The following is a 24,501-nucleotide window of genomic DNA, read 5'->3' as shown; positions in this document are numbered from 1 at the left end:
ATAACGATTTATTAATTTCTTAGTGTATATATTAGTTTTAAAATTTTTTTGAAAAAAATTCTCTCATAATTTTTTTTTCGTTTCTTATGTATCTTAAATTATATGGCAATTTTTTTGGAGTAACTATTTATTTCTTATTAAAATTATATTAAATGAGAATATAATGCTTTTATTTAATATCAAAGTATAGTAATTATTTTGACAATTAGTTAAAAGTTTTAAAAAATAATTTTTATAATTAATTATTTAATTTTATAAAAATACTAAATACTACTATTTTACCGAACGAAGTCTATTGATCTAATGTGGATACTCATCTGTTGTGAAATCTATATTTAATAAAAATGGTATTGATCTAAGTACTTTTAACAAAATTTGTAAGATAAGATTGTTCTGCCAGAAAGATGTAAGATAAGGTAAGGATATGTGAAAAAGTCCAGCAACCCGTGACACTTCTAATTCTAACAAAAATCATTAATGGCGGCCTTCTTTTCTTGGCAACAGGAATGGTCTAAATCCAGCTTTTGTAAGCCTTTCCATCTTCACATGCAAAATAATGCAACCAGACAAACAACGCATTTTTAAAATCCAACAATTGGTGTCAGCTATTCTTGTTTTATATTAAAAAATAGTTTCTGGGTTTTTTTTTTTTTAAATTTTTTCCACAATGTGATATCATTAAACAAATCGGATTATATGGCCCAAAATGAGCACATACAAAATTCTAAGTTTCTCCGATGGAGTTCAATCAAAATGTAAAGCTAAGTAATTGTTCTTTAACTCCAAGACAAAGACTCTGCAAAATATCCACAATCAACGCTCCTTTTATTAAGTTCTCAAACCTCCAACGTCAATGCAAGGGCAAGACCAGGGAAACTGCAAATCAAGTTAATGAAGAGGAATCTGCCATCTGCTTTAAGAGTGCCACAACATCATCTGAAGTTCCAAGGAGATATCGAGCAATTGATTGTTTACGCGAAACAGCACAAGAGAAGTAGTTCTCCCTCTTAAGATCAAGTATAGAAGAACCTTCATGCTCTGAAACTCTGTCACTAACAATTGGCCGCCAACCAGCACTTCCCGCAGTGTTCCCTTCTAAAGTTGACAAGGAGCGTTGTTTCTGACGGTGATACTGGGCACGGCTTCCACCATATGGAACTTTTGGCACAGACTTGGTTCTTACTATACCAGGTGATTCGCTGGGATGCTCCGGCTCAAAAAATGTATAGATATCTTCATCCTGAAACAATGAATCCAGATAAACTACTAAAGGATACCCACGTTTAGGCTGCCCATAATCATCCAATTGGGTGGCACATGTAGCCCAAAAAACAGGGATATGACCAATGGAATAGCCTTCTTGTTGCAGGCTTGGTTACAGACTGGGCTTTGTTATTATTATGATTATTATTCCTCATTTATGTTTGTCTACTTTTGGGATGCCATTGAAAAATATTTTAAACAAGTATGTTAGAATCTACATGACATCAAGGGCTGGCTTGAAAGCATTTTAAACCCAAATATTCCTTGAGCCTATTTAATAAAATTCACAATTAAATTTGGTATTCAATTTCAAAAAGAATATAAAAAAGTGATGCTGTTAGGTACAGCAAGGATAAGTATCCTTTTAATATCGAACAACAGAAATAAAGATTATTCTACTTTTTAATTATGCTGATTTGAGCGAGAAAATGAAAGCTGCTTAAAATATACCTTCGCCAGAAAGTGACCAACACAAAGGACATAGTCTATGGGTGTCCGCATGCCTTGGTTATGAACAATTTGTCTTAAAATACGATCTATTGCTGCACCCTGAAGTAAATGGAAACATCAGATGAGAAAGAGAAGCATGCCATTCTGGTCAATTACTCAGCAGGATGTAGCTATAGTAGCTAACTATGATGTACATACCTTCGTAATACCAACTGCTCGAACCTCCACAGAGCGGCCGCCTTGAACAACATCAACTGCTGCATTGGAAATTGGTCCTGTCCAGAGATGCTGCAACATGTCCCTTGCTTGAAGTCTTCCAAACTCAACATCTGAAATAGCCATTAAAGAAAATAACTTAAAATGATTACTGAATAAAATTAAAGGCAAATCCTACATATTTTTTGCCAAGTATTGTAAGTACTGCAGTGTTCCCTTACACATAAACCCATATTCATTTACAAGCATGTGCACTTGCACACATACACATATGGGTGCTTAATAAGATTTTCACTAAACACCTTTCCAAATCTCACACCACTTTTACTACTATGAACTGCTCAGCTAAAAATCAAAGTGCTAACTAAATATTGATTAAAAGTACCTGCATACTTGTAATTCCATACGAGAGAAGTTTCTCGAAGCTCATAATAAGCTCGTGGTGTTCTTTCCGTAAAATACTCGAAAACATGCTGGAATCATGAATAGTCATTAGAAGTTTAGGGTCTAAAGGGCCTCAGAGGGAAGAGATTAACATTTTCTGTGATAATATGTAAACCTTTACACTGTCAACCCAATCCATATTGAGATTTTCTGGCATTGTTGTCATCCACTCTCCAGTTGTAAGACGTAAAGACATCCCATTTTCTGCTGCCAACCACATATTGTATCCTCCAAAATTCTGCATTACAAGTGGTTAGTCTGAAAGCATAGTAAGCAGTGATCTAGGATAACTGGAGAAAAGAGAATACTTCATCCAGAATGGTTCTATCACTTCCACTGAGGACAACAATAGTTGTCATTTGATCATCACAAAGTTTCTTCAAAGGTTCTTTTAGTCCTGGGTGCAATCTAGGTTCCATTTCTCTAATTTGACCACTCCTTCTACCTAAGCTATCCACTGGTTCAGTGAGAGTTGCATTGAATCCCTGGAACAATATGCAAGATGATGCAGAATTAAAGAACACTAAAATACCCACAATTAGAAAATGGATTATAGCTGTGTAAAATAACAGATCACATTTGGCAAAATGAACATATCCATTAAGGCAAAATGAACATATCCATTAACAAGTGAACCTGTGTGAGTTTATGCAGCACAGTGTTAATTTAATAAAATTTATCCTAGATGCACCAACGAAAAAGTCAATCCACAACATTATCTATATTAAAAAATAAAAAAAAAATTTAATTCATAAAAATATCTGCGATATTAAATCTTCATAACTAAGACGTTACAATGTAGAGGAATAGCAAAGTTTAACTGTAAAAATATTTCCAGTAAAAGGCCAGAGCATTACTGAAACAATTTTCCGTAGTCACCTCAAATCAATCTCCAATTATAAACTTGCCAAAAGGAGGCATCTTGAATTTTCATTTTATAATTTAACATAATTAAACATCTGTCACTTTGATACAGTTAATTAGATGTTATTTACCTCAACCAATTCTAACCTTAGCTCAAAGAAGACCATGAAACGACACTGAAATTTAGAAATTTAAGGCATAGGATCACATCACTAAAGTACAGTGGCCAACTCATACTTTGACGCCCTAAAAGAGAAACAGAGTACCAGAATAAGCAAACGATTATTAGATTGCAAATATCGTTCAACTGCATCGTGGATAGGAAGCAAGGGTAGAACTTGTCTTGTCCTTAATTGAGCTTCAACAATGGTGTCATTGAGTTCACTATAAAAGATAAACTTCAGCATTAGAAGTTAGAACAAAGAAACCAGATTTGCAAATGTTAATTTAGAAAATATATACAAATTTAATGAACAAGATAACAAATGAATATTAATATGACCATTCATGCCGAAATTTGTATTTAAAATTTTAAAACTATTGTTGATATAAAATTTTAAATCAATTCAAGCCCCACTTAACCTTCAATATACAGAACTGTTGGAAGCAAAGCAAGCATTGATTTTTTTCCTTTAGACATAAAATCAGAAAGCCATTTAGAACTATTTATTGTTTAATATCTCCTAAAATCAGATTACAATACCATTAGAAATCCTGTTGTAGCATGCGGGTGCTATTTTAACTACATGTTTATCAATGTCCTTAGTGCAGAAGTATCATTAGAGCAATTTATGCATATATAAGCTCTCATAATGGTGCTCAAGGATGGATTTTCGACATGCATGACTGAAGAAGTCTTCTTTTTGTTTCCGCATCATGAATGGAGGTTTAATCTTAGGCAACTAGAAAATGGTTAGCAGTGAGATTCAGTGGAACACCTCACGAACGTTGCAGCCCACTCTTGTGATGTGTGAGTTGTCACATGCCTGAAGTTATGGTTATGCCTGTTCTCTCTTTCATCCGCTGGCATATTCAAAGCATAACTAATTGAAGAAGCAACTTCTGTGATATTCCACGGGTTCACCAGTATAGCACCAGCACCGAGAGACTGTGCTGCACCTGCAAACTGGAAATTGAAGAAGCTTGTAAAGCTCATAAAGAAATTTTTTTATCCAAAACAATTTTGCCTCAATCAAAGAAATTTAAACGCCTTTTACTAGATAAGGAGCCAAGGATCTTCTAGTTGTTAAATACTGGACAACAACTCAAAATTTTTTGATCATATGATTAACAGAAGGATTCTGCACAAAAAATGGTTTTGCTATCAAAGGCAACATTTCCCTGCGCCATGATAAGAAATCATCCCCCAATTTATCATGATAGTAATTTCAGAAAACCCGTAGATTGGATTTGCCCAAAACGGCCAGAATCCTGGAATGCTGCAACAAGCAAAAGTCTACTGGGAGCAGCCCAAGCCAATGACATTCAAACTAGACTAATCTTCTCTGTACATAGTAGCAAACTCATTGGTGAACAAAACCATGAATCCTAGCAACGTTGATTCATACAGACCCAAGGACGAAGATTGTGGATCGTACCACAAATGAATAACTAAGATCATCAAGATTTGAAGTGAAGTTATCGACTACCCTGAAATCCTCCCTCGCTAAAATTCCTCCAATAAATTGACCAACTTTCAGCAAAAGAAGAGCAAAGCACAGTATTTGATTATGAAGTTCAGCTAGATTCTAGGTCGACTGTAGTTACCAAGAAATAGAAAAATAAAGGCATACATCTAACTCCTACAGGATAGCAAAGCTATATACGCGAAAATCCTAGACCTTTGCAGCCACACACTCAAATAAATCAGAAAGCTTAATTTACCTCACTCAGGATGAGGACCCCTTTCTTGGAAGTTTGGCAAGCAACAAACTCGTAACTAACAAGATTCATTCCATCCCGTAAAGATGTAACAAGTGCCACATCTACATTACAAACAAAAAAGAGAAAAATGGGTGTACAAACCTTGAAAAGATTATTCACATAGGCATATAGAACACCAAATACTTAGAGAGTGAAATTTAATTGAGCTGAATTGAGTATCAATTTACAATCATAATATTGAAATAGCTTCCTACAACCATATAAATGTGATCATTTAACACATCCCTTGCTGATGGTCTAGTTGAATTAAACAGCAACTGCATGCTAACACGACATTTGGAAAATATTATTACAAATTTTATTAAATGTCAACAATCTATTTAAGATTTCTTTCAACTGTTAGAGGGGAAACATATTTGTTAACAATTTCCATGAAACAGAATAAACATCTCTAACTAAATCAAACGTTATTACATATAAGACTGAATCATAAGGAACTGTGAGCTTCACATATTTGAGTACCAGTAACAGCATAAAGTGCACACAATGCATGAAAATCAAGAGTTCGATCCTGCAGTGAAAAAGCAAATGCATTAGATATTTTTTTCATAAAATTCTACTTCAGGAAGACAGCGCAAACTCCTCTATCTTTTGGATGAAATTTCAGGTTCTTTGTGTCATATATTTCTGGTGATAAGATTGAAGTTAATAAGATAAAGGCAAACCAGATGATGAATGGGAACAGCAGTAAGGGTTCCAAATCTTCCATTAATACGCGTAACAATCTTGTGAACTTGGCTCGTGAGCTTTTGATCTGTAAATGCCAAAATAATAAGCCAACAATAGAAACTCAAAGATGGCACAGGGATAAGCACCAAAAAAAAAAAAAGGTAGATCCCTCACCGCAAGATACTGAAGGATAGAATTTGAAAACAAACCATTAGCCATACAGACAATGCAAATTAAAAACAAAAACCAAGGGAAATATATAATTCTGATAAAGGCATTTTGCAGTCATTCATAACACAATTACCTAATCAATTTATGCATACCTTTATATAACAAAAAGAATCCCAGTCTTCATTGATTTATATAATGCATGTGAGTACCCCATGACATCAAGTAAAATTGGGTTTTGCTTGAAGTTCTCCATAATCCTAATTCCTAAAGATTCACTTATCTATAACTTTAACATCTCCACTGATGTAAGCCTGGCTATGGTCTGGTTCTGACTCAGAAATGGACCAGAATTGACCTGATTAAATCCAGCCTTGAATCAAACTAGAACCAGCTGGTATAATATCAGGTCAAACTGGGTGTTTTCCTTTAAAGAAATCAACTACTGTATTTGATCAAACATGAAATAAAGCAAGACTAGGGTTCTGATTCCCTTAAACCACAGAACTAGAACTGGTCTGGACCAAACTGGCAGCTAGGCCTATACAGGTGTCAGGAATTCTTTGCTGCCACATGTTACTTATGGTTTACACATAATTCATGTCTAGGCAGGAAATACCATAGTCCTAGCCAACATGTTTCCAGTATCAATTTAGATGTATTTTATTAAAAAAGCCCGCAAGATTTTCAGATATTTGCACATTACACAGAGTGTCTTAAATTGTATGATGCATATTGCATATGCGCTTGAGTTGTAATTTACAATCTAAAAATACGTATAGAAAGTATAGCATTAGATGGATTGAACTCATATAAACTCTCACGATTGCGAATGTATAGAAGTTGCAAAGCACAACAGTATAGAGCCTTTTACCTAGAAAAATTAAAACATCAAGTTTTGCTTAGAAAAGATAAATGGATGAACAGGAGTACATTCACTATTATTTCTTAGGTAGCTGTTAAGAATCAACGAATGGCATCTACATAATTTGGAGGACACCAAGCATTGAACAGAGAACTAAGGAATTCTTAACAAAGATGTCTCCTAACTCACAATCACAGTAACATGGCTACAGAAAAGTTCTTTCGCCTAAAACCCATAACTAAAATTGGCAAAAAAATCAATGGGAAGTCCTTTTGTTCCAAATATAAATGCTCAAAGGCAGAGTCTTCCAACAGTAATCAATATCATATTTGAATCCTAGCTATATCTCAATTCCTTCTATTCAAAACCCCTAATTTCATCTTAACAAATCCCTATCTTCAATCCCAAACAAACTAGCATAAATTAGAAATCTCTACGGCGTCCTGCATATTAACTTATTCTCATAGAAGAAAGTATGCAGTTCTATTATTAAAAATGAATTACATATGGTACAGAACATAAGCATACGTTCAGGAACGTGTGTCCTTGATGGCACAGCAATTTGTAGCAGAACTACTTTATCACGCCACTCTGGATTTTCCTCAAGGAACTCTTCAAATGCCAAAATCTTCCTCGGAATTCCTTTGATCATATCAAGACGATCAACACCTAGCATTACCTGGCCATATTGGAACAATGACTATCAGTAACCAGAGAGTTTCAGTATTATTGCAAACCTTCAACGAAAACTATAATATATGACGGGTTTGAAAGAGGGGACAAAGTTTTTTCCTTCTCATGTTAGAATGGCAAGCACCTTGTATTTTTTCCCATGGTCAAAAAGAAGCAAGAATCAACAAATGAATCCTGCAACCTTTGAATAATTTTTTTATTACAGAATTTTCATATATTTCATTCACTTTCTATATTTTATAATTCAGATTTTTGTACTGGTTTATTTAGTTTCTATAATTGTATCTTTTTCTTTCACTTCCCTTAATCACATTCTTAAAAACTCATTTACTTTCAGTAATCACTAATCACTCAGTCGCACCAATCATTTTTGCAATAGTAGGGACATCATTACAATAGGAAAATTGTCAATGATTCTGATGGCACAACTTTTTAATGTTCATCGGTCTCAAAAAGAAAAAAAAAGGGTAGTGACAGATATGAACCGAAGGAGCCTAACCTTTCTGCCTGAAAACTTATCCTTAAGTTCTTTAATGTGATCCTGGACTTGGGGGAGTTCCAAGGCTCTGATGAACCGATCAGAATCTATCCCAATAGGAAACTGTAGTTTCAATCTCCCAAAAACAAAATGTTGGCATCGTGAGGAAGAATCAAGATGTTGAAATGGACTCATATGTAACTCTGAGAAGATCATTCACTATTAAATAATAAAGCAACATGTTTGGAGGTGAACAGATACAGAAAAAAACAAAAAGTGATCAACTAATATACCGCAGCTACACGAGTCAGCTTTCCTTGATCCTCTACTCCTTCAGGTGTCCCCTCAAGTCCAAGGATACGTGTACAAGCACTTACAAAATGCCTTGCATAATCGTAAGTGTGGAATCTGGAAGCAAAAAATCCAACTGTTAGAAACTAGATATCAAAATAGCTCCTCCATTGAGAAACAATTGATGTCAGCAAGAGGCTTATTAAAGCTGACCACACCATGCCACAACCAGAATCATTTTGTTTGTTCATTTAATGATATTCCTTGTGGCACAAAAATTGGAGGAATTTTCTTTAACATTAAAAAAAAAAAGTATGCATCCAAACATATGAAGCATATGTGTGCAACCATGGATAGCATGTAGTTCAAAATCCTAAGCTATACCTCCTGTAATATAATGACTTACCCAATTAAATCAGCAGCAAGAACAGATCTCAACAATTCTGAACGAGATGGCAGCATCCTATGTATTTCTGAGGAAGGAAAGGGAGTGTGGAGAAACCAACCAACTTTCATTTTACTGTTATATTCTTTCAGACATTTGGGAAGAAACATTAGATGGTAATCATGACACCAAACAACATCTCCTTCCTCATAATGTCTGTTTACAACATCAGCAAACATTTGGTTTGCTTTCTTATATGCATCAAATTGAGACTGAAAACTACGGGTGGTTGGAAGGCGGTCTTCTTGTGGAAGTCCGAGATAATGGAAAAGCGGCCACAGCACGTTGTTACAATACCCATTATAATATTGATGGACAATATGTTCATCAAGAAAAACTGGGATGCACTTCTGCAATCAATAGGGCCAATCAGGAAGAGAGACATTTTGCACACACATGTCAAGAGAGCAAGGCAATGGAAAACTGGGAGAAAAGTAATGTGTATGGTAATTCAAGATCATACAAAGATAAGTAATAAGAACTTAAGCCTTAAATGAAGACTTTTGAACCTTTTCAGCCAAAGCTGTAGATAATGCTTTTTGTCCAATTTCATCAGGAACATTTACACCAGCCCAACCAATCCATCTGGCCTCAAACTCCTTCACCCCTTTTAGAAAATAATAAGGCATCAATACCAAATACATTAATTAGAAGCAAACAGTGATCAAACTGCAAGAAACTGTATACAATGTAAACAGTGTAATGAAACAGGAGTTGAGAGCTTGGTTAAGAAAAAACTTTAGATATCACTCACCCAGAAGTGGATTGACTAGTCCATCTACACTTATCTCAAGTTTCCATGAATCCTGACCCTTCCTAATTGCAGAGACTGGCAGGCTGTTGGCAACCACCAGTAAACGTTGTTTGGGACGCCGAGGCCGTTCACATACATTTACCTCTTCTAAAGATGTGTCCTCATGAAGTGGACCATGAGTTTCGGTTTCTTTTGTAACTGAATCATTAGCAAATAGCTCAGCTTCTTTGACACCATCGCTTAACTCCTCAGTTGGATTGAAATTCTTACTGAATTTCCTAACTCTATCGAGCAGAAGACTTTCCAATCCAGTTTTGTGTGTGACGAGAGTGCAGTTATTCTTGTTTTGCGACGAAGCCTGCAATTTGCAAGACATTACATCTAATCCTTGACATGGTGCGTATCTTTCAGTTAACAATTGCTTAGAGATCATTACTGCAGCATATTAGAGAATAAGAAAATGCAGAGGCAATAGAACTTCTACCTAAGCTCGAAAAAGGATAATGAAAAAAAGCTCTTATATCTAAATAGCAAATAAATTAAGAAAAAAAAAATCAAAGAGAAGAAAGCGTATGAAATAGCGTCTTCAATCACAGAGATCCGGCTTCAAATCTCTCATGAACATACCAGAAAAGAAGATACGATCAGAGTTCGTAGTCTCTGAACCAAAAGCCAAAACAATCTACAGACCTTCCAAACAAAAACTAAAACAAACCGTTTATAATGCCATACATTGGAACCAAGCAATACTCGAAAACCAAAACAGAAAAGGACGAAGACGACGAACTAGATATTTGCAGAAATCGAAACAAAATCAATGCACCAAAAAAAAGAGAAAAAACTAAACTAGATAACAACATGGAAATCCCACTTTCAATGAACAAAAACAAGAAGCACTCAATATCCAAAAACACAAAACAATAAGAGAAAAATAAAGAAGAACGTCTCATTTGCTAACTGATAACAGATTGCAGAGAAAAATGCAGATAACAAGAGTAACCATTAAACGTTGTTTGGGACACCGAGGCCGTTCACATACATCGACCCCTTCGAAAGATGCTTCCTCATGCAGTGGACCACAAGTTTCTGTTTCTTCTGTAACTGAATCCTTTGCAGATAGCTCAGCTTCTTTGACACCATCGCTTAACTCCTCAGTTTGATTGACATTCCTATTGAATTTCCTAAGCTCTCTATCGCGCAGAAGCCTTTCCAATCTAGTTCTGTGTGTGACGGGAGCGGAGTTATCTTTGTTTCCAGACATATTCTTGTTCTGCGACGAACCCTGCAATTTGAAACACATTACATCTAATCCTTGACATGGTGCGCATCTCTCACTCAACAATTGCTTACAAGTAGAAGAAGAAATAGAGCGGTTGGACAGAACACAATCATTACTGCAGCACATTAGAGAATAATAAAATGCAGAGGCAATAGACCTTCTACCTCAGCTATAATGAAACAAAGCTCTTATATCTATATAGCAAAAAAATTAAGAAAATAAAATCAAATATGAAATGGCTTCTTCAAACACAGAACATCCATATTCAAATCTCTCATGAAACATACCAGAAAGAAAAGGATATGAACGAGTTCGTAGTCTATGAACCAAACGCCAAACCATCTACAGACCTCCCAAACAAAAACTACAACAATGCCATACATTGGAACCAAGCAATACTAAAAAACCAGAGCACACGAAAATGACGAACTATATATTTGTAGAAATCGAAACAAAAACAATGAGTGCAGAGACACAACATCTAAAACCAGATAACAACAAGAAAATCTCATTTTCAATGAAGCAAAACAAAAAAAAAAAGAGAGAAAAATGAAGAAGAAAGCCCCATTTGCTAACTGATACCGTATTCCAGAGAAAAATGCAGGTAACGAGAGAAGTTTTTAACACTAAAGGAGAAATTGAAGAGACTGGGAAGCCATGTGGTTTTGCAGTAGAAGAATCCAGAAAAAGGGCCACATGGAGACGAGAGGGGAAGTTGGCAAAGCCAGGGCTGTGTGTTGTGGGAGAGATAACAGAAAATCAAACTACCCATATATATAAGAGGAGGTGATGATGATCAGAGAGAGCATGGAAGAAGAAAGCGCAATAGGCATGCATCTGAGGACGCCAAATTCAAATAACTTCATACTTATTCCCTGACGTGGAATTTTGTAGAAATTCAATTTAATTATTTTTTAATTAAAAAAATTTTAATTTAAAATAAATTTAAAATTATACATAATTTTATAAAAATATTTATTTTTTTTTTTAAATAAATCAAATAAAGGGTTTGGAGTGGAAAAATCATGCAGCAATGATATGTATATAAACGGGCACATAGCCCCGAAAATTAAACTATTTAAATTTTAATTAAATTTATATTAATAATATTTAAATTTATTTTAAATTTAATTAAAATTTTAATATAAATTATTTAAATTTATCTTAAATCATATTATTATTATTTAAATAAATTTTAAATCTATCTAATTTTATATATTTTAATTAATAATTTATATAAAACATATATGTGTATCATGCATATAGTCACTTCCTTTGAGAAAATTTATCATTGAAAAAGAATAAATTTTTATTAATTTTTAATAAAAAATCTTATATATTATATATAAGTAATAATCTCTCTTCCTCTATTTTCGATTAAGCTACTGACTTTTACAATTGATCGGAAAACTATTTTTTTTAATTTATTGTTTGGAATATATTTATTTTAAAAGAAAATTTAACTTTTATTAATAAAATTTATTTCATTTTAATTTGTAAAAAAAATTATTTATTTTAAATAAAGTTTAAAATAATATAATATAATTGAATTTATTTATTTTAAGTAAATTAATAAATAAATTTAAATTGATTTTTTTTGTGTATTATCTTATTATTTCTAAACTAAACATGCATACTTATTTTATACATAACAATTATTTTTATCGCATTAAAAATATTTTTAAATACTATTATTAATATTTAAAATCTAAACTTTATATAATTTTTTACTATTAAAAATATAAATTAAAATAAACACTATTTTTTAAAAATTAATAAAATAATGTAATAATTTTTGTAATATCATTTATAATGCATTAAATATTAATATTTAATATTAAATTAAATTCTAAAAAAAATCATTATTAATTAAGGAAATATAAATAATTTTAAAATTAAAATAAATAAAAAAATGGAGTTCTCAAAAGTTAGTTAAATAATTTTAATATAAAGAATTTTAAATGAAATTATTTTTTACAAAATCATGATAATTTGAATAAAATTATTTTTAATTTAAAATTAAGTCTTATAAAAATTAAAAAAATTAAATTTTTATATTTTCTAAATATAAAAATAAAAAAAATTAATTCATTTGAATTGTTTCAAAATTTTGTCAGTTTGAACAATATTAGAAGTTTAAGGTTTTGCCGCAATGAAGAGATTTCAACAAGGCCCACATTATTCTGAAAAAACAAAAGCCCACTTTGGCTCTGTTGAATCTTAGGTAAATCTGGGCCATCCACGTCACTCCATATAATCACATCTCTGGATTTTTCGGTTCCTCCACGGTCCGATCATTTCCAAGCCAATGTCCCGGATTAATCCGCCGCTCTTCCTCTTCCTCTTCCTCTTCCTCACAACCACCACAAGTGTCGCTCCATCCTCCTTTTTCCGTTCCTACTCACAATACAAAACAGTCATCTCCCTTTCCCATTCCCTCCTCTTACGCGTTTCCAACCTGCGTGTTGCACGCGGCGACATCGTCGGCGCAAATCGCGCGAAGCTAATCGCCGATAAGTTGGAGAAAGGGTTAGGACCAGGGATCTGGGGTTGGGCGTGGTCGGTAGGGTGGGATTACGCGAAAAACTACGCGTGGAGGGAATTGGATTACAGGGAGCTGCACGGCGTCGTTTCCGACTTAAACGAGTTGGCTAGGTTTTTGGGCCAGTTAACTCAGGCAGAATCGGACGTGGAGAGAGCCTCTTGGATTGCGAGAAACTACAGTAAGGTCCTAAGAATTTCTAAATCGCTGTTGAAAAGGTTGCTCCAAGTGTTTCATCGATCGGTACGATTCTAGAATTTGATATTTGTATTCTCTTGAAGCTTTTGAAGTGTTTAAGTATAATGGGTTGGATTTGGCAGGGAGCTCTAAAGGAGGTGGCGGAGGCGGTGCAGAGCGAGGTGTTAGATGGTGGATTATTAAGGGACTGCCTTGAATTGGGAAGCAATGATTTGAAAGGTTTGGTTCAAATTGTTAAGGATTTAGCATCACAATCTTATTCCACTTCTGATTATAATAGCGAACTCTGATTACTGGGACACTATAGTTACATCTGTTCTTTGAGTCTTCACAAAATTGTAGCGATATCAAAAAAAGATAATTCTTAGAAAAAAAAAAGGTTAGGTTGGGAACAATTCCGAGGAAGATAAAGAAAGCATAAGGGGGCACACAGTGAGCCAAGCTTGAAGAGACCATCACTACGACAACGGGGGAAATCGAGAATGCTTTCGCATGGTCCAAGAAGCTGTTAAAATGAAAGGGGCAGAGCCAGGGAAGATTTGACTGACAGAGGAGTCTTGGCAGAGACTTGGCTCTTTGATTTAGCTTTTGAGGGATCAGGATAGGTAAATAACAGGCAGCTTGAACGTCCCTGAGGTTACCATGCACATTTCTCAGAAAGCTCGTTTTTACCTGTAATCAAGTCCTAGCAATAACGAAGCTTGAGGTCCTTTTTTTCTTCCTTTGTCGGAAAAAACAAAGCTTGAGTTTATTTGTGAATTCAACGACATAGCATCTATACTTCCTCTCCCTCTTAAAAAGGTTAGGAATGGAGGCCCATTTGCTCAAAATAATATATTTATTTTCATCTTTTGGATGATTTTGTAGTCTTGCCCCTGCCAAGATACTTGCTTTTAAGTTTGATAAATATAATATGATGTACAAAATTTAATCTATAATTGGTGAAATTGAATCAACTGAGCAAGGAAATGGGCAAATAATTGAAATGGTTGCTGGAAGTGTTGGTTATTTTAAAGTTCATGTCAATCCAGATGGAGAAATTTTTTGTTTATAACTCAACAATGGAGTCTCTCTTCATTGTAAAGAATTCAATCCTAACAATTCCCATTACTTTTCATAATTTCTGAAACAATTTTTATTGTGGTTCTAAAAATTTTGTATAATCAAAGAGGTGATATTAATTTTTATTTTTCATTTATATTCTTTATAGTTTTTCAAGTAATTTAAGACTTTTAAATGGTATTTTAAATAAATTAATATATTTTTTTTAAAAAAAAAATTTAAAACTATTAATCAGTATTATTGGTTCAGATGTATGAATTTTAAACAACGGATATGAATTTCTTTATCACCCCTTTGGATCAAAACTCAACTTTTGGAATAATTGTAATGATTGTGAGGATTTCTGCATAAATCATGTATAATAAATTCACTCCAATAATTTACTTGTTGAACCTTACCTTTCCCTTTTTTTTTTCTTCTTATTATTCAAAGAACCAACTTGATATTTGAACCCTTCAATTATATTGCCAAGTCGTCAACAACAAGTTGATGGTGGATTTGGTCACTTATATCAAGTTGTTTCACTTTCCCAAATTTTCATATTAATATTTATATATATTTATTCGTATGAGTGAACACCAACTGGGATCTTGACTTGGACATGGAAATGCAGCAATGGGGACCTCAGCAATATATGGCTACCGACTCACAAGTCAGAGGAGAAGTTGGCAATCCCACAGCTCGCACTACACTCAAATTAATCATCTTGTAATGGGATATATCTCCATCTCTTTAACAAAGAAGGGACGAGAGATACTTAGGCTTGCCTTTAATTGCATTTCATCAAACTCCTTTCATGAAGACGCCCATGTTATTTCATTTGACTCCATCTCCTCTACTATTAAATTTCTCAACCTACTCTTATTAATGGTCCGGCTATGGCATTCTCATTTTGATTTGCATCCACTGTTGGATCTTGCCCTCAATTAATTCTCAACCGTTGATATGTATGCTTTAATATTCAAAACCCCACATGGTGAATGCTTCACATTTATGTCTAAAATCCAGAGTCTTCGGCTTTCCCTTTCAAGCAGAACTTGCTTACTCGATTTCGATTTTCTGTAAAGCATCAACGTTGATTTGGGATTTTGGTGTATAATAAATTAGAAAAGGCATGAGCTATACCCATATCCGCACCCTAAATGAGATGGATAGAGTAATGATTTCATCCATCACATTTGTTAAATCAAAATTTATTCCCACTTGAATAAAAGAGAGAGAAACTCTTCATACAATAATTAATTGTCATAGTACTGTACAAGTGTCAAGAAGAAAGCTGAAGGATAAGAGGGTTGAAATACGACCGATAGTAAAAAGAAAAAAGAAAAAAAAAAAGAGCCGGTGGAGCTTGGCCATGGAGGAAGCAGTCTGAGTCCAAACCTCTCACATTATATCCGCGTGAAATAAATGCACCTAACCATCTCCTCAACTGTAAAAGATAAGCCACTGCGTTCTACTGCTACTGTTTCTAGCTAGCTGTTTCATTTCTACCACCTTATTTAATTTCCCACTCTATATATTACAATTGGATATTCATCTTCTCATCACCATTCTCCATTGTCTCATCACTGTCTCCTTTGCATTTTCTTGACCTTGAGAGAGATTGAAATGGAGGGTTCTGCCGGAAACAAATGGAAATGGTGGTGGCTGGTCTACAGTGCAGTGTTCTTGGCGTTGCATGGGGCTGCTTCAGCTCAACAGGTCCCTTGCTACTTCATTTTCGGGGACTCATTGGTGGATAACGGGAATAATAATCAACTTTCATCTTTAGCTAGAGCTGATTATTTGCCTTACGGGATTGACTTTGTCCCTCCTCGAGCCACCGGCAGGTTCTCCAACGGTAAAACTACCGTTGATGTCATCGGTAAGTTCTAATTTTCTTATTTATATTAATCCAAAAATAATACAAGTATTGGTTTTTAAGACTAATAGAAGAAGTTGATCAACTATATGTAACAGCCCAGCAGTTGGGTTTCAATAGTTTCATTCCTCCATATGCAACCACAAGGGGTCGAAACATACTCCAAGGTTTAAATTACGCATCTGCGGCCGCCGGAATCAGAGAAGAAACTGGACAGCAACTAGTAACTAATTATTGAACTCATGAGCTAACTGTTAATTACTTAATTCTCCATTTCTTATTGACTTAATGGTTTATTTTGTGTTGAAGGGAGGTCGCATTAGTTTTAGTGGTCAAGTGAGGAACTACCAAAACACAGTTTCTCAATTGGTGAACTTGCTGGGAGATCAGAACAGAACAGCAAATTATTTAAGCAAGTGCATATTTTCCATTGGATTAGGAAGCAATGATTATCTTAATAATTATTTCATGCCTCGATTCTATTCATCCAGCAGGCAGTACACGCCTGAGCAGTGGGCTAATATTCTCATCCAGCAGTATATTCAACAACTAAGGGTCAGTTGGATCCAGTGATTTCAGTCCATGTGGTGTCTATTTTTCGTAAAAAAAAAAAGCCCGGCTGTTTTTGGCAATAAAAGTTTCTAACTTTGTGCTGTGGTCCAGATTTTGTACAACAATGGAGCCAGGAAATTTGCGCTGATTGGTCTGGGACAAATTGGGTGCAGCCCAAGTGAATTGGCTCAAAACAGTCCAGATGGAAGAACTTGTGTTCAGAGAATCAACTCTGCCAACGAGATCTTCAATAACAAGCTCAGATCTCTCGTTGATCAATTCAATGGCAATACCCCAGATGCAAGATTTATTTATATCAATGTTTATGGCATGTTTCAAGATATTACAAGCAATCCTGCAAGATATGGTAAGTGTCCAAATTCCCCTGCAGGCTCAGCCTGATTTTGTACACCCAGAAATTTATTTGTTGTAAAATTTTCTGACTATTTCTTCAATTAATATCAGGTTTTAGAGTTACAAATGCTGGGTGCTGTGGTGTGGGGAGGAACAATGGTCAAATTACATGCCTGCCTTTGCAAACTCCATGCCCAAACAGGAATCAGTATTTGTTTTGGGATGCATTTCATCCAACTGAAGCAGCAAATATAATAATTGGGAGAAGATCTTACAGTGCTCAATCTCCATCAGATGCTTACCCATTTGATATCAGCCGGCTAGCCCAGCTCTGAAGATGAGGATGCTGGTTATGAATGGCTTGATAATGAAGAATCTAGCCAATATTTTGCTGTGTTGCTGGTTTGTTTTATGTTTTTGTTGTCGTTTTGCTTGTCATAGTTCCAGAAATGTGGCGTTTTGTGTGCTAAGGAATTGCGCATATATAGTGAGTCCTGTTTAGCTATATTGGAATAGAGTTGTAGTAAGCCATTACTACGTGCAATAACATTCACAGTTATTACAAGTTCCTTAGTAGAAAAATTTTGTGATTTTCATTTATTATATATAAGAATGAATGTTTGAACCCTCTAGTTATATTACTTGTGCACTGCTGGCTTCACCTGATCTGATATGTTATAACATTTTCTCCTATGTGATTTGTATTCAGAATCTGTACAGTTCTGGAGCCAGGAAAATTGCTATATTGAATCTCTTTCGCAGGTTTCAAGCAGATACAAGCTCCTTGCTGCGAATCAGACTACGACGGAGGTTGTTATCCTAAAACAACCAGATGCCAGAACGTGAATGACTACTTTTATTGGGACGGGTACCGGCCAACCGACGGAGCAAATGTTGTCCTGGCAAATCTAGCATATAATACCTCTGTTCCAGACAGTGCTTAACCTTACAATATCCAACGGCTGATTGCAAAGACCACCAACCAATGCACAGTGATCAATTTATATTATGCAGCTGATGATGAAAAATTAAGTCTGAGATGAAAATTAAGGCAGATTGGATCTAGTAAAACTTGCCGATAAAATATTTTAATAAGACTTTTGGGCTTTTTTTCAATTCATACATAATAAAGAAAATATTCATCAAATCACGCAAAATCCAAAAATATTAAGCTGCTTTTGTTCATGCATGATGAAGAAAGTATTCATCAAATCATGCAGAATCCAAAAATATTAATATGTCTGTCCAACACTTTAGTGCTAAGTGCATCCTGTGGCACTTATGTGGCATGCAGGTGTGCATGCTTGGCCGTGGCATGTTCAACACTCTGTGTTAAATATGAGCCCATAGTCTTGACTCCCTTCTCTATGGAAGCTTTCAAACTTGCATCCCTGCAGAATTGTGCAAGCAACCAACAATCGAATGTTAAATTCATGTTCTGATTCTAAATTACTCCAATGCAGTCATTACCTGCAATATTACAGAAGCAATCAACGATTAAAAGTAATATGAAAGCAGCTGTCTGCTTGAAAAAATCTTATATTAGATTTACGAAAATTCTAAATTGAATTAATTATTTTGGATCAAATAAAAAATTGTTCCAAATATTATTTAGATCAGTTTGAATCGAACTGTTTCAAGTAAGTTCATATTTTAATTTTAAATTACTCTAGGATAATCCAATTTTGAATTAAATAACTTTTGAATATTTTTCACTCGATTTAATCCAACAAATTTGGTTTAAAATATAAAGTCAAGTTAAATGTCTTTTAATAGTTGTTAATATTTTTTATAATAAAAAATAATATTATCTATTATTTTAATAATGAAAAATTGAAAAATTGAAAAATTATTATTTTAATTTTAAAAATTAATGAACTTGTGAGTTTTATCCATTGTTATTATAATAAATAATTTTAATTTTTAAAATATAAAAACTAATATTTTGTAAATAAAAAATTATAATTATAAAAATCAATTTAGACGGTCTTGAACTTTAACATGTAAATATAAATTAATATCAATTTTTAATTAAGTATACAAATTTTTATTCTTATAATATTCAATTTAGATGGACTTTTAAGTATAAAAATTAATTTTTAATTAAGTATAAAAGTTAATTTTATTTTTAAATTTATAACTTTTATAATATAGGAATTAATTTTTAAGAAAAATGATTAATTATTAATTTTTAAACTTATAAAATATTATTTTTAAAATATTAAAAATTAAAATTATTTACTATAATAACAAATAAGAAAAATAATGGATAAAAGTTAAAACCCAAACTCACAAGTTCACAGATATTCAAAAATTAAAATATTAATCTACCGATGTTTTTACTACTTGATGACATAACTGCAATAAAATTAATGACATAGTCGAAATGAAATTATATCGTGAATAAACAAAACCTACAAAAAAATGTGAGGTGGTAGTGGGTGTCCACAACAGTCACTCCGACGCTCAAGTCAGTGTACTGAAAAAGGAAATAGATATAATGAATGATTTAGTGAAAATAGCGTAGTTTTACCTTTGTGATTTCTCTCCCTTTATATTGTAAGAAGGTGAAGGTAGATATAATATTTCCTAATTATGCAGCAGTGATGTAGCCGACTGCTTAATAAGGGATATTGCCTGCTAATAAGTTGACAATCCTGCGATTACAGGTGTAATTGGGATACGCTGGGCAGTGCCTGTCAACAGTAACTTCATGTCGAGACTCGCCTTATCAAGGAAAGGACAAGTCTTGATGATACACCAGGTGTTATGGTGTCCAGATCTTCCTTCTCTCGGACTGAATTGCATTTTTCACTTACCAGATCCTTGCCACGTGGACCTATCTCATGGTGACAACTCATGACTTACTTTGGACGGATTTTATGTAGCATCAGAGGTCACTTTACTGGTCTTCGATTCTTCAGATTTGAAGGTAACAGTTTGTCTTTCTTGTTACGTGGCACGATTTGACTATTTGTGTCATTTTATCTTCCTTTGGTTATGATAGTGGCCTAATTTTTCAAGCCATATTAAAGACTTTGCCAGCCCTGCCACTGTATAAGAACCCTCCTTCATCTTCTTTGTGTTTATGACTATGCCAGCTATGCAATTAAAATGGGGTGTTTTTTTTCTTCTTTTTAAGGATAACTAGATCTGTGCAGAGGATATCATTATGGTTTACGAAGAGCAGCTGAAGGTGGATTTTCATGAAGGTGCAAGCATAGTGCTGAGAGCTACGGCTAGCCCGACTATAACGCCTTCTAGTATTGCGATCCTGAGGAGAAGGGTTAGATTGTGCAAAATTTGGTCCTGAAGGCAAGGTCAGGAAGGTAGTTGGAGAGACAATCCTTCTTACGACCTTTCAAATGGTGTCTCCCCCAAGGATGAGATTGAGTTTCTACTAATAGGTTCTTAGAAGATTCTGATGTAATAGAAACTTTGCCTAAGTCCCTTTTATTCCTTTGTAATTTTCTAATGAAAATGTAGATTTTGCATATCTTATTTGGCAGCAAAAATATATTTATCTATAGGTTTTAAAGTCCAGTCTAATAAATATACCTTATGGAATTTCAGTAAAATAGAATAAATACTTGGACATATGGCCCAGTGGGTACTCGCCTTTGTACCATAAAATGCCTTGGGTATTTTTGTAATAAGGAACTTTCACCCAATTATTCATCTGCTTTCACCCTATTATTCGTGTTGATTCTTGGTTATAAGGCTCACGTCATTGATATTATCCTTTGATTAGCACTGCTTTCGTCTTTTGGGGATTAGTATACTCCCACCGTAGTTGTCTGATACAGATGACCTGTTTATAGGTACCCATGCCTGACTCATAGCCTAGCGAGGTCTGCCTTGCAGTCTTACTTAGTATGACCAACATCCGAATGGTTTGGCGAGAATCACCTTGTCACCTAGCATGGTGGACACTACTTTGTGGTCTTGTTTAGTGGGACCAATGCTTGAATAGTTTGGTAGAAACCGCTTTGTGACCTGACATGGCAAAAACTGTCTTGTGACTTTGTATAGTGGGACTAACACCCAAATAGTTTGGCAAAATCTGTCTTGTGGCCTTGTATAGTGGGACCAATGCCCAAATGATCTAGTGGAACTCACCTTGTGATCTGACTTGGCGAAACTTGCCTTGTGGCCTTGTATAATGGGATCAAAGTCCAGATGATCTGATGGAATCCGCCTCGTGACTTGGCCTAGCAGAACCTGCCTTGTGGTCTTGTTTTGTGGGACGAATGCCTGAATAGTATGATAAAACCCGTCTTGTGACCTGGTTTGGCGGAACCCGCCTTAGGGCTTTATATAGTGGGACCAATGCCTGAATGGTCTGATAGAACTCGCCTAGTGACTTGGCCTGGTAGAACCTGCTTTGTGGCCTTATATAGTGGAACCAACGCTCAGATTGTTTGGCAGAACCCGACTTGTGATCCGACCTAGCGAAACTTGCCTTGTGGTTTTGTATAATGGAACCAATTCTCGGATGGTCTGACGGAACTCGCCTTATGACTTGGCTTGGTGAAACCTGCCTTGTGGGCTCTTCTTGTTTCCCTAATCCTCTTTTATTTTTTCAAGGAAAGCAATCCTATCATCGCTTATCACCGAAGAATATGATATATGAAAATACCTCGTTAACTTTATTATTAAAATAATATCCTTATGTTACAAATATATCGAGAGTGGGGGACCACTCGGCTCCCCAAGTTAGCTAATTTATAAAACTTTTGGGCGAATGGCTTTTGAGACTTTAAAAGTCTCTCTTTCGCGAGATTGGATAACTCCTGTGGTCTCATTCATATCCTCGCCTCTCTTATCTCTGGCTTTGCTTTTGATTTGTCCTCTTATCTTCTTTTGATATCTGGACTTCGTCATTCAGCCTGATATATTTATAAGCTTTGTCTATCAATAGCTGATACGTCGTGGCTGAATTTTTAACTAAGGAATCCATGAATTTGACGTTACAGGTTTCTTTCTTCAATATTTCACACGCTACCTTGTGATTTAACTCTTCTACTTGTATAGATTCAGTATTGAAATGTGAAATAAAACTCTTTAAAGACTCACACTCTTCCTAGTGGATCTGAGCTCAGATATTAGTACAATTTTTGAGTCAAATATGTGAGTGTCAATGGAAACACCCAATATGATACAAAATCTTTACCTTCTAAAACTGCATAATCGTCCCGAAGATTACTAAGCAGTTAATATTTGCAGGAGGTTTATGATTCAGATATTAAATACAGTTAGCTTAATAAATATTTAACTAGTATGTAGTTTAAAATTTTAAAATATTTTAAAATTAATTTAAATTAAAAAAATATATATTAAATTTAAAATTTATGTATTATATGTAATTATTATTAGTAAATTATTAATAACTAATAATAAATTTAGACAATAATTTAGAGTATAAATATGTATCAATACATTTATAATTCACATTATTATCCGATCGTAAATTTATTTTAATTATATTTTTTAATAATTCAGAATTATCATAGATTATTTTTAAAATTTATATTAATATAAAATTTTTAATAAAATTTAGAGCGTAAATATATATTTAGCTTAAATTTCTGGTTGTCGTTATAGATAACGGTTTAATTAGGTGGACCAATGAGGTTTTGACACTCAATAATTAATATATAGGGTTCGGTGGTTTTGATACTTACTATACATATAGGGTTCGGCCAATGAGGTTTTGATGCCTAATACTGCCCATCAAAACTTACCTAACCAATTAAGGTTTTCATAAAGAAAATACGTAAACAATCATATTATTATTATTTTGATAGAGATTTATCAATCTTTATCTATATTAATGACAGATAAGTTTGGAGAATAATGAGATTTTTAATAATATTTCATTATTATTTAGAAAAATTATTATTAATTTTTAAATATAATAAAATTTATTGATTGGTTTTTATTTTAAAAAATAAATGAAAATATTTTTAATATTTTAAAAAATATACTAATTAATTTTTAAAATTTTTATTAATTTTTTTTAAAATTTTTTTATAATATTTAATAAATAAAATTAACGAAAAAACTAAATATTAAAAATATTTTAATATATTTTTTAAAATAAAAGATCAATTTTAATCGGTTGATTTTAAATATTTGTTATTTAAATTATTTATAAAATTTATATAAATTTAGAATTCATAATTTTTTTATACTTAAATTCTTTTAATTAAGTTTTTATTTTATTACAATTCAATTAAAATAAAAAATGGTTTTACCTTATAAAATTGAAAAACTAAAATTAAAAATAAACCAAAAAAATCTTTTTTTCCTTTTAAATTAATTATATTAAAATTGATGTAAAAAATTTTAAAAAATTATGAAAAGTTCCTTCCTTTTTTAAAACTAAAAATTCAAATACTGGTTTTAATATGTGATGTACCACTGCATATTTTTTTTAAAAAAATTCTTTTAAATTTATTTTTATAAAATTATTAAAAATAATAAAAAATAAAATTAATAAAATTTTAACTCTATTTATTATTTCAGAATTATAATATATCACATTTAAAATAAAAATAAAGTATTATCTACATTCTATCTCCAATATTATAATACGTAATTTATAAATCTAACATTTAAAGCAAAAGGTTTGATGTGGTTGGGTGAAATTTGATTGGCAATGAAATGAACCAATAATAGGAGGATGAGGATCTACATCATGCCGTTAGAATCTCCAAGCTTCGGCCATCAAAACCTCACTCAAAAGTATGGGATGCTGCAAACTTTCGTAGGCGAGAAGGCTCTGATAGGATTTACGTTGGTGACTCTCTTACTGATTCAAGTGGGATGAATCTATTTTGAGGTATTGACGGAGACGAGGAAGATGGGAAGAGAGATTTGCCAATTTAAGGAAAAGAATAGAGTTAGGGATTTAGGAAGAGAAGTCTATCCATTTAGGGGGACTAAGGGCATTTCAGTTTTTTTATATATATTTAACGGAAAAAGGAGCTACCGATGGATCGAAAGACTATTTCGTTAATGAAATAAAAGATAAAAATATTTTAATAAAATTTTGAAACTATAAAGATCGACTTATAAATAATGACAATATTTAAACATTAAATAAT

At 33.4% G+C, this 24,501-nt stretch overlaps 3 protein-coding genes across 5 annotated transcripts; 2 read left to right on the top strand and 1 right to left on the bottom strand.

Moving 5' to 3' along the window:
- Nucleotides 1-606: 606 nt before the first annotated feature.
- On the bottom strand, nt 607-10,829 carry LOC110605024 (alpha,alpha-trehalose-phosphate synthase [UDP-forming] 1). Of its 3 annotated transcripts, none has more exons than XM_021743315.2 (18): nt 10,732-10,829; nt 9,545-9,828; nt 9,300-9,397; nt 8,752-9,140; nt 8,348-8,462; nt 8,076-8,177; nt 7,412-7,562; nt 5,847-5,935; nt 5,644-5,692; nt 5,122-5,222; nt 4,176-4,363; nt 3,504-3,621; nt 2,682-2,858; nt 2,489-2,611; nt 2,315-2,402; nt 1,912-2,042; nt 1,714-1,812; nt 607-1,240 (listed from the first exon to the last, which is right to left on the bottom strand). In XM_021743315.2, the coding sequence occupies exons 1-18, from the start codon at nt 10,803-10,805 to the stop codon at nt 884-886; spliced, it is 2,733 nt and encodes a 910-aa protein (XP_021599007.2). In that variant the 5' UTR covers nt 10,806-10,829; the 3' UTR covers nt 607-883. The 3 variants fall into 3 exon arrangements, with proteins under 3 accessions (XP_021599007.2, XP_021599009.1, XP_043808297.1); XM_021743317.2 differs by having other exon boundaries at nt 9,545-9,686; nt 10,590-10,824; XM_043952362.1 differs by having other exon boundaries at nt 9,545-9,809; nt 10,710-10,821.
- Nucleotides 10,830-13,087: 2,258 nt separating this feature from the next.
- LOC110604513 lies at nt 13,088-14,429 on the top strand. The gene is made up of 2 exons (XM_021742704.2): nt 13,088-13,608; nt 13,686-14,429. Exons 1-2 carry the CDS (start codon nt 13,132-13,134, stop codon nt 13,851-13,853), a joined length of 645 nt encoding a protein of 214 aa, XP_021598396.1. The 5' UTR covers nt 13,088-13,131; the 3' UTR covers nt 13,854-14,429.
- A 1,727-nt stretch (nt 14,430-16,156) lies between these two features.
- On the top strand, nt 16,157-17,955 carry LOC110604561 (GDSL esterase/lipase At5g45670). The gene is made up of 5 exons (XM_021742791.2): nt 16,157-16,489; nt 16,585-16,709; nt 16,796-17,041; nt 17,150-17,405; nt 17,504-17,955. The coding sequence occupies exons 1-5, from the start codon at nt 16,234-16,236 to the stop codon at nt 17,725-17,727; spliced, it is 1,107 nt and encodes a 368-aa protein (XP_021598483.1). The 5' UTR covers nt 16,157-16,233; the 3' UTR covers nt 17,728-17,955.
- Nucleotides 17,956-24,501: the final 6,546 nt, after the last annotated feature.

Source organism: Manihot esculenta, chromosome 17 (assembly GCF_001659605.2).
Source record: "Manihot esculenta cultivar AM560-2 chromosome 17, M.esculenta_v8, whole genome shotgun sequence".
NCBI lineage: Eukaryota > Viridiplantae > Streptophyta > Magnoliopsida > Malpighiales > Euphorbiaceae > Manihot > Manihot esculenta.
The sequence above is the reverse complement of the archived record's forward strand: the minus strand, read 5'-3'. Positions and strand labels throughout refer to the sequence as shown.

What these genes read in the sequence shown, in the direction of transcription:
- LOC110605024 (XM_043952362.1), bottom strand. Translation starts at nt 10,805, where the DNA reads ATGTCTGGAAACAAAGATAACTCCGCTCCCGTCACACACAGAACTAGA. An exon ending in TGCACTTTATGCTGTTACTG is followed by an intron (nt 5,223 to 5,643) that starts GTACTCAAATAT and finishes TTTGTAATGTAG; the next exon opens with ATGTGGCACTTGTTACATCT. An exon ending in GAGCAGTTGGTATTACGAAG is followed by an intron (nt 1,813 to 1,911) that starts GTATGTACATCA and finishes CATTTACTTCAG; the next exon opens with GGTGCAGCAATAGATCGTAT.
- LOC110604513 (XM_021742704.2), top strand. Translation starts at nt 13,132, where the DNA reads ATGTCCCGGATTAATCCGCCGCTCTTCCTCTTCCTCTTCCTCTTCCTC. An exon ending in TCCAAGTGTTTCATCGATCG is followed by an intron (nt 13,609 to 13,685) that starts GTACGATTCTAG and finishes TGGATTTGGCAG; the next exon opens with GGAGCTCTAAAGGAGGTGGC.
- LOC110604561 (XM_021742791.2), top strand. Translation starts at nt 16,234, where the DNA reads ATGGAGGGTTCTGCCGGAAACAAATGGAAATGGTGGTGGCTGGTCTAC. An exon ending in AACTACCGTTGATGTCATCG is followed by an intron (nt 16,490 to 16,584) that starts GTAAGTTCTAAT and finishes TATATGTAACAG; the next exon opens with CCCAGCAGTTGGGTTTCAAT. An exon ending in AAGCAATCCTGCAAGATATG is followed by an intron (nt 17,406 to 17,503) that starts GTAAGTGTCCAA and finishes AATTAATATCAG; the next exon opens with GTTTTAGAGTTACAAATGCT.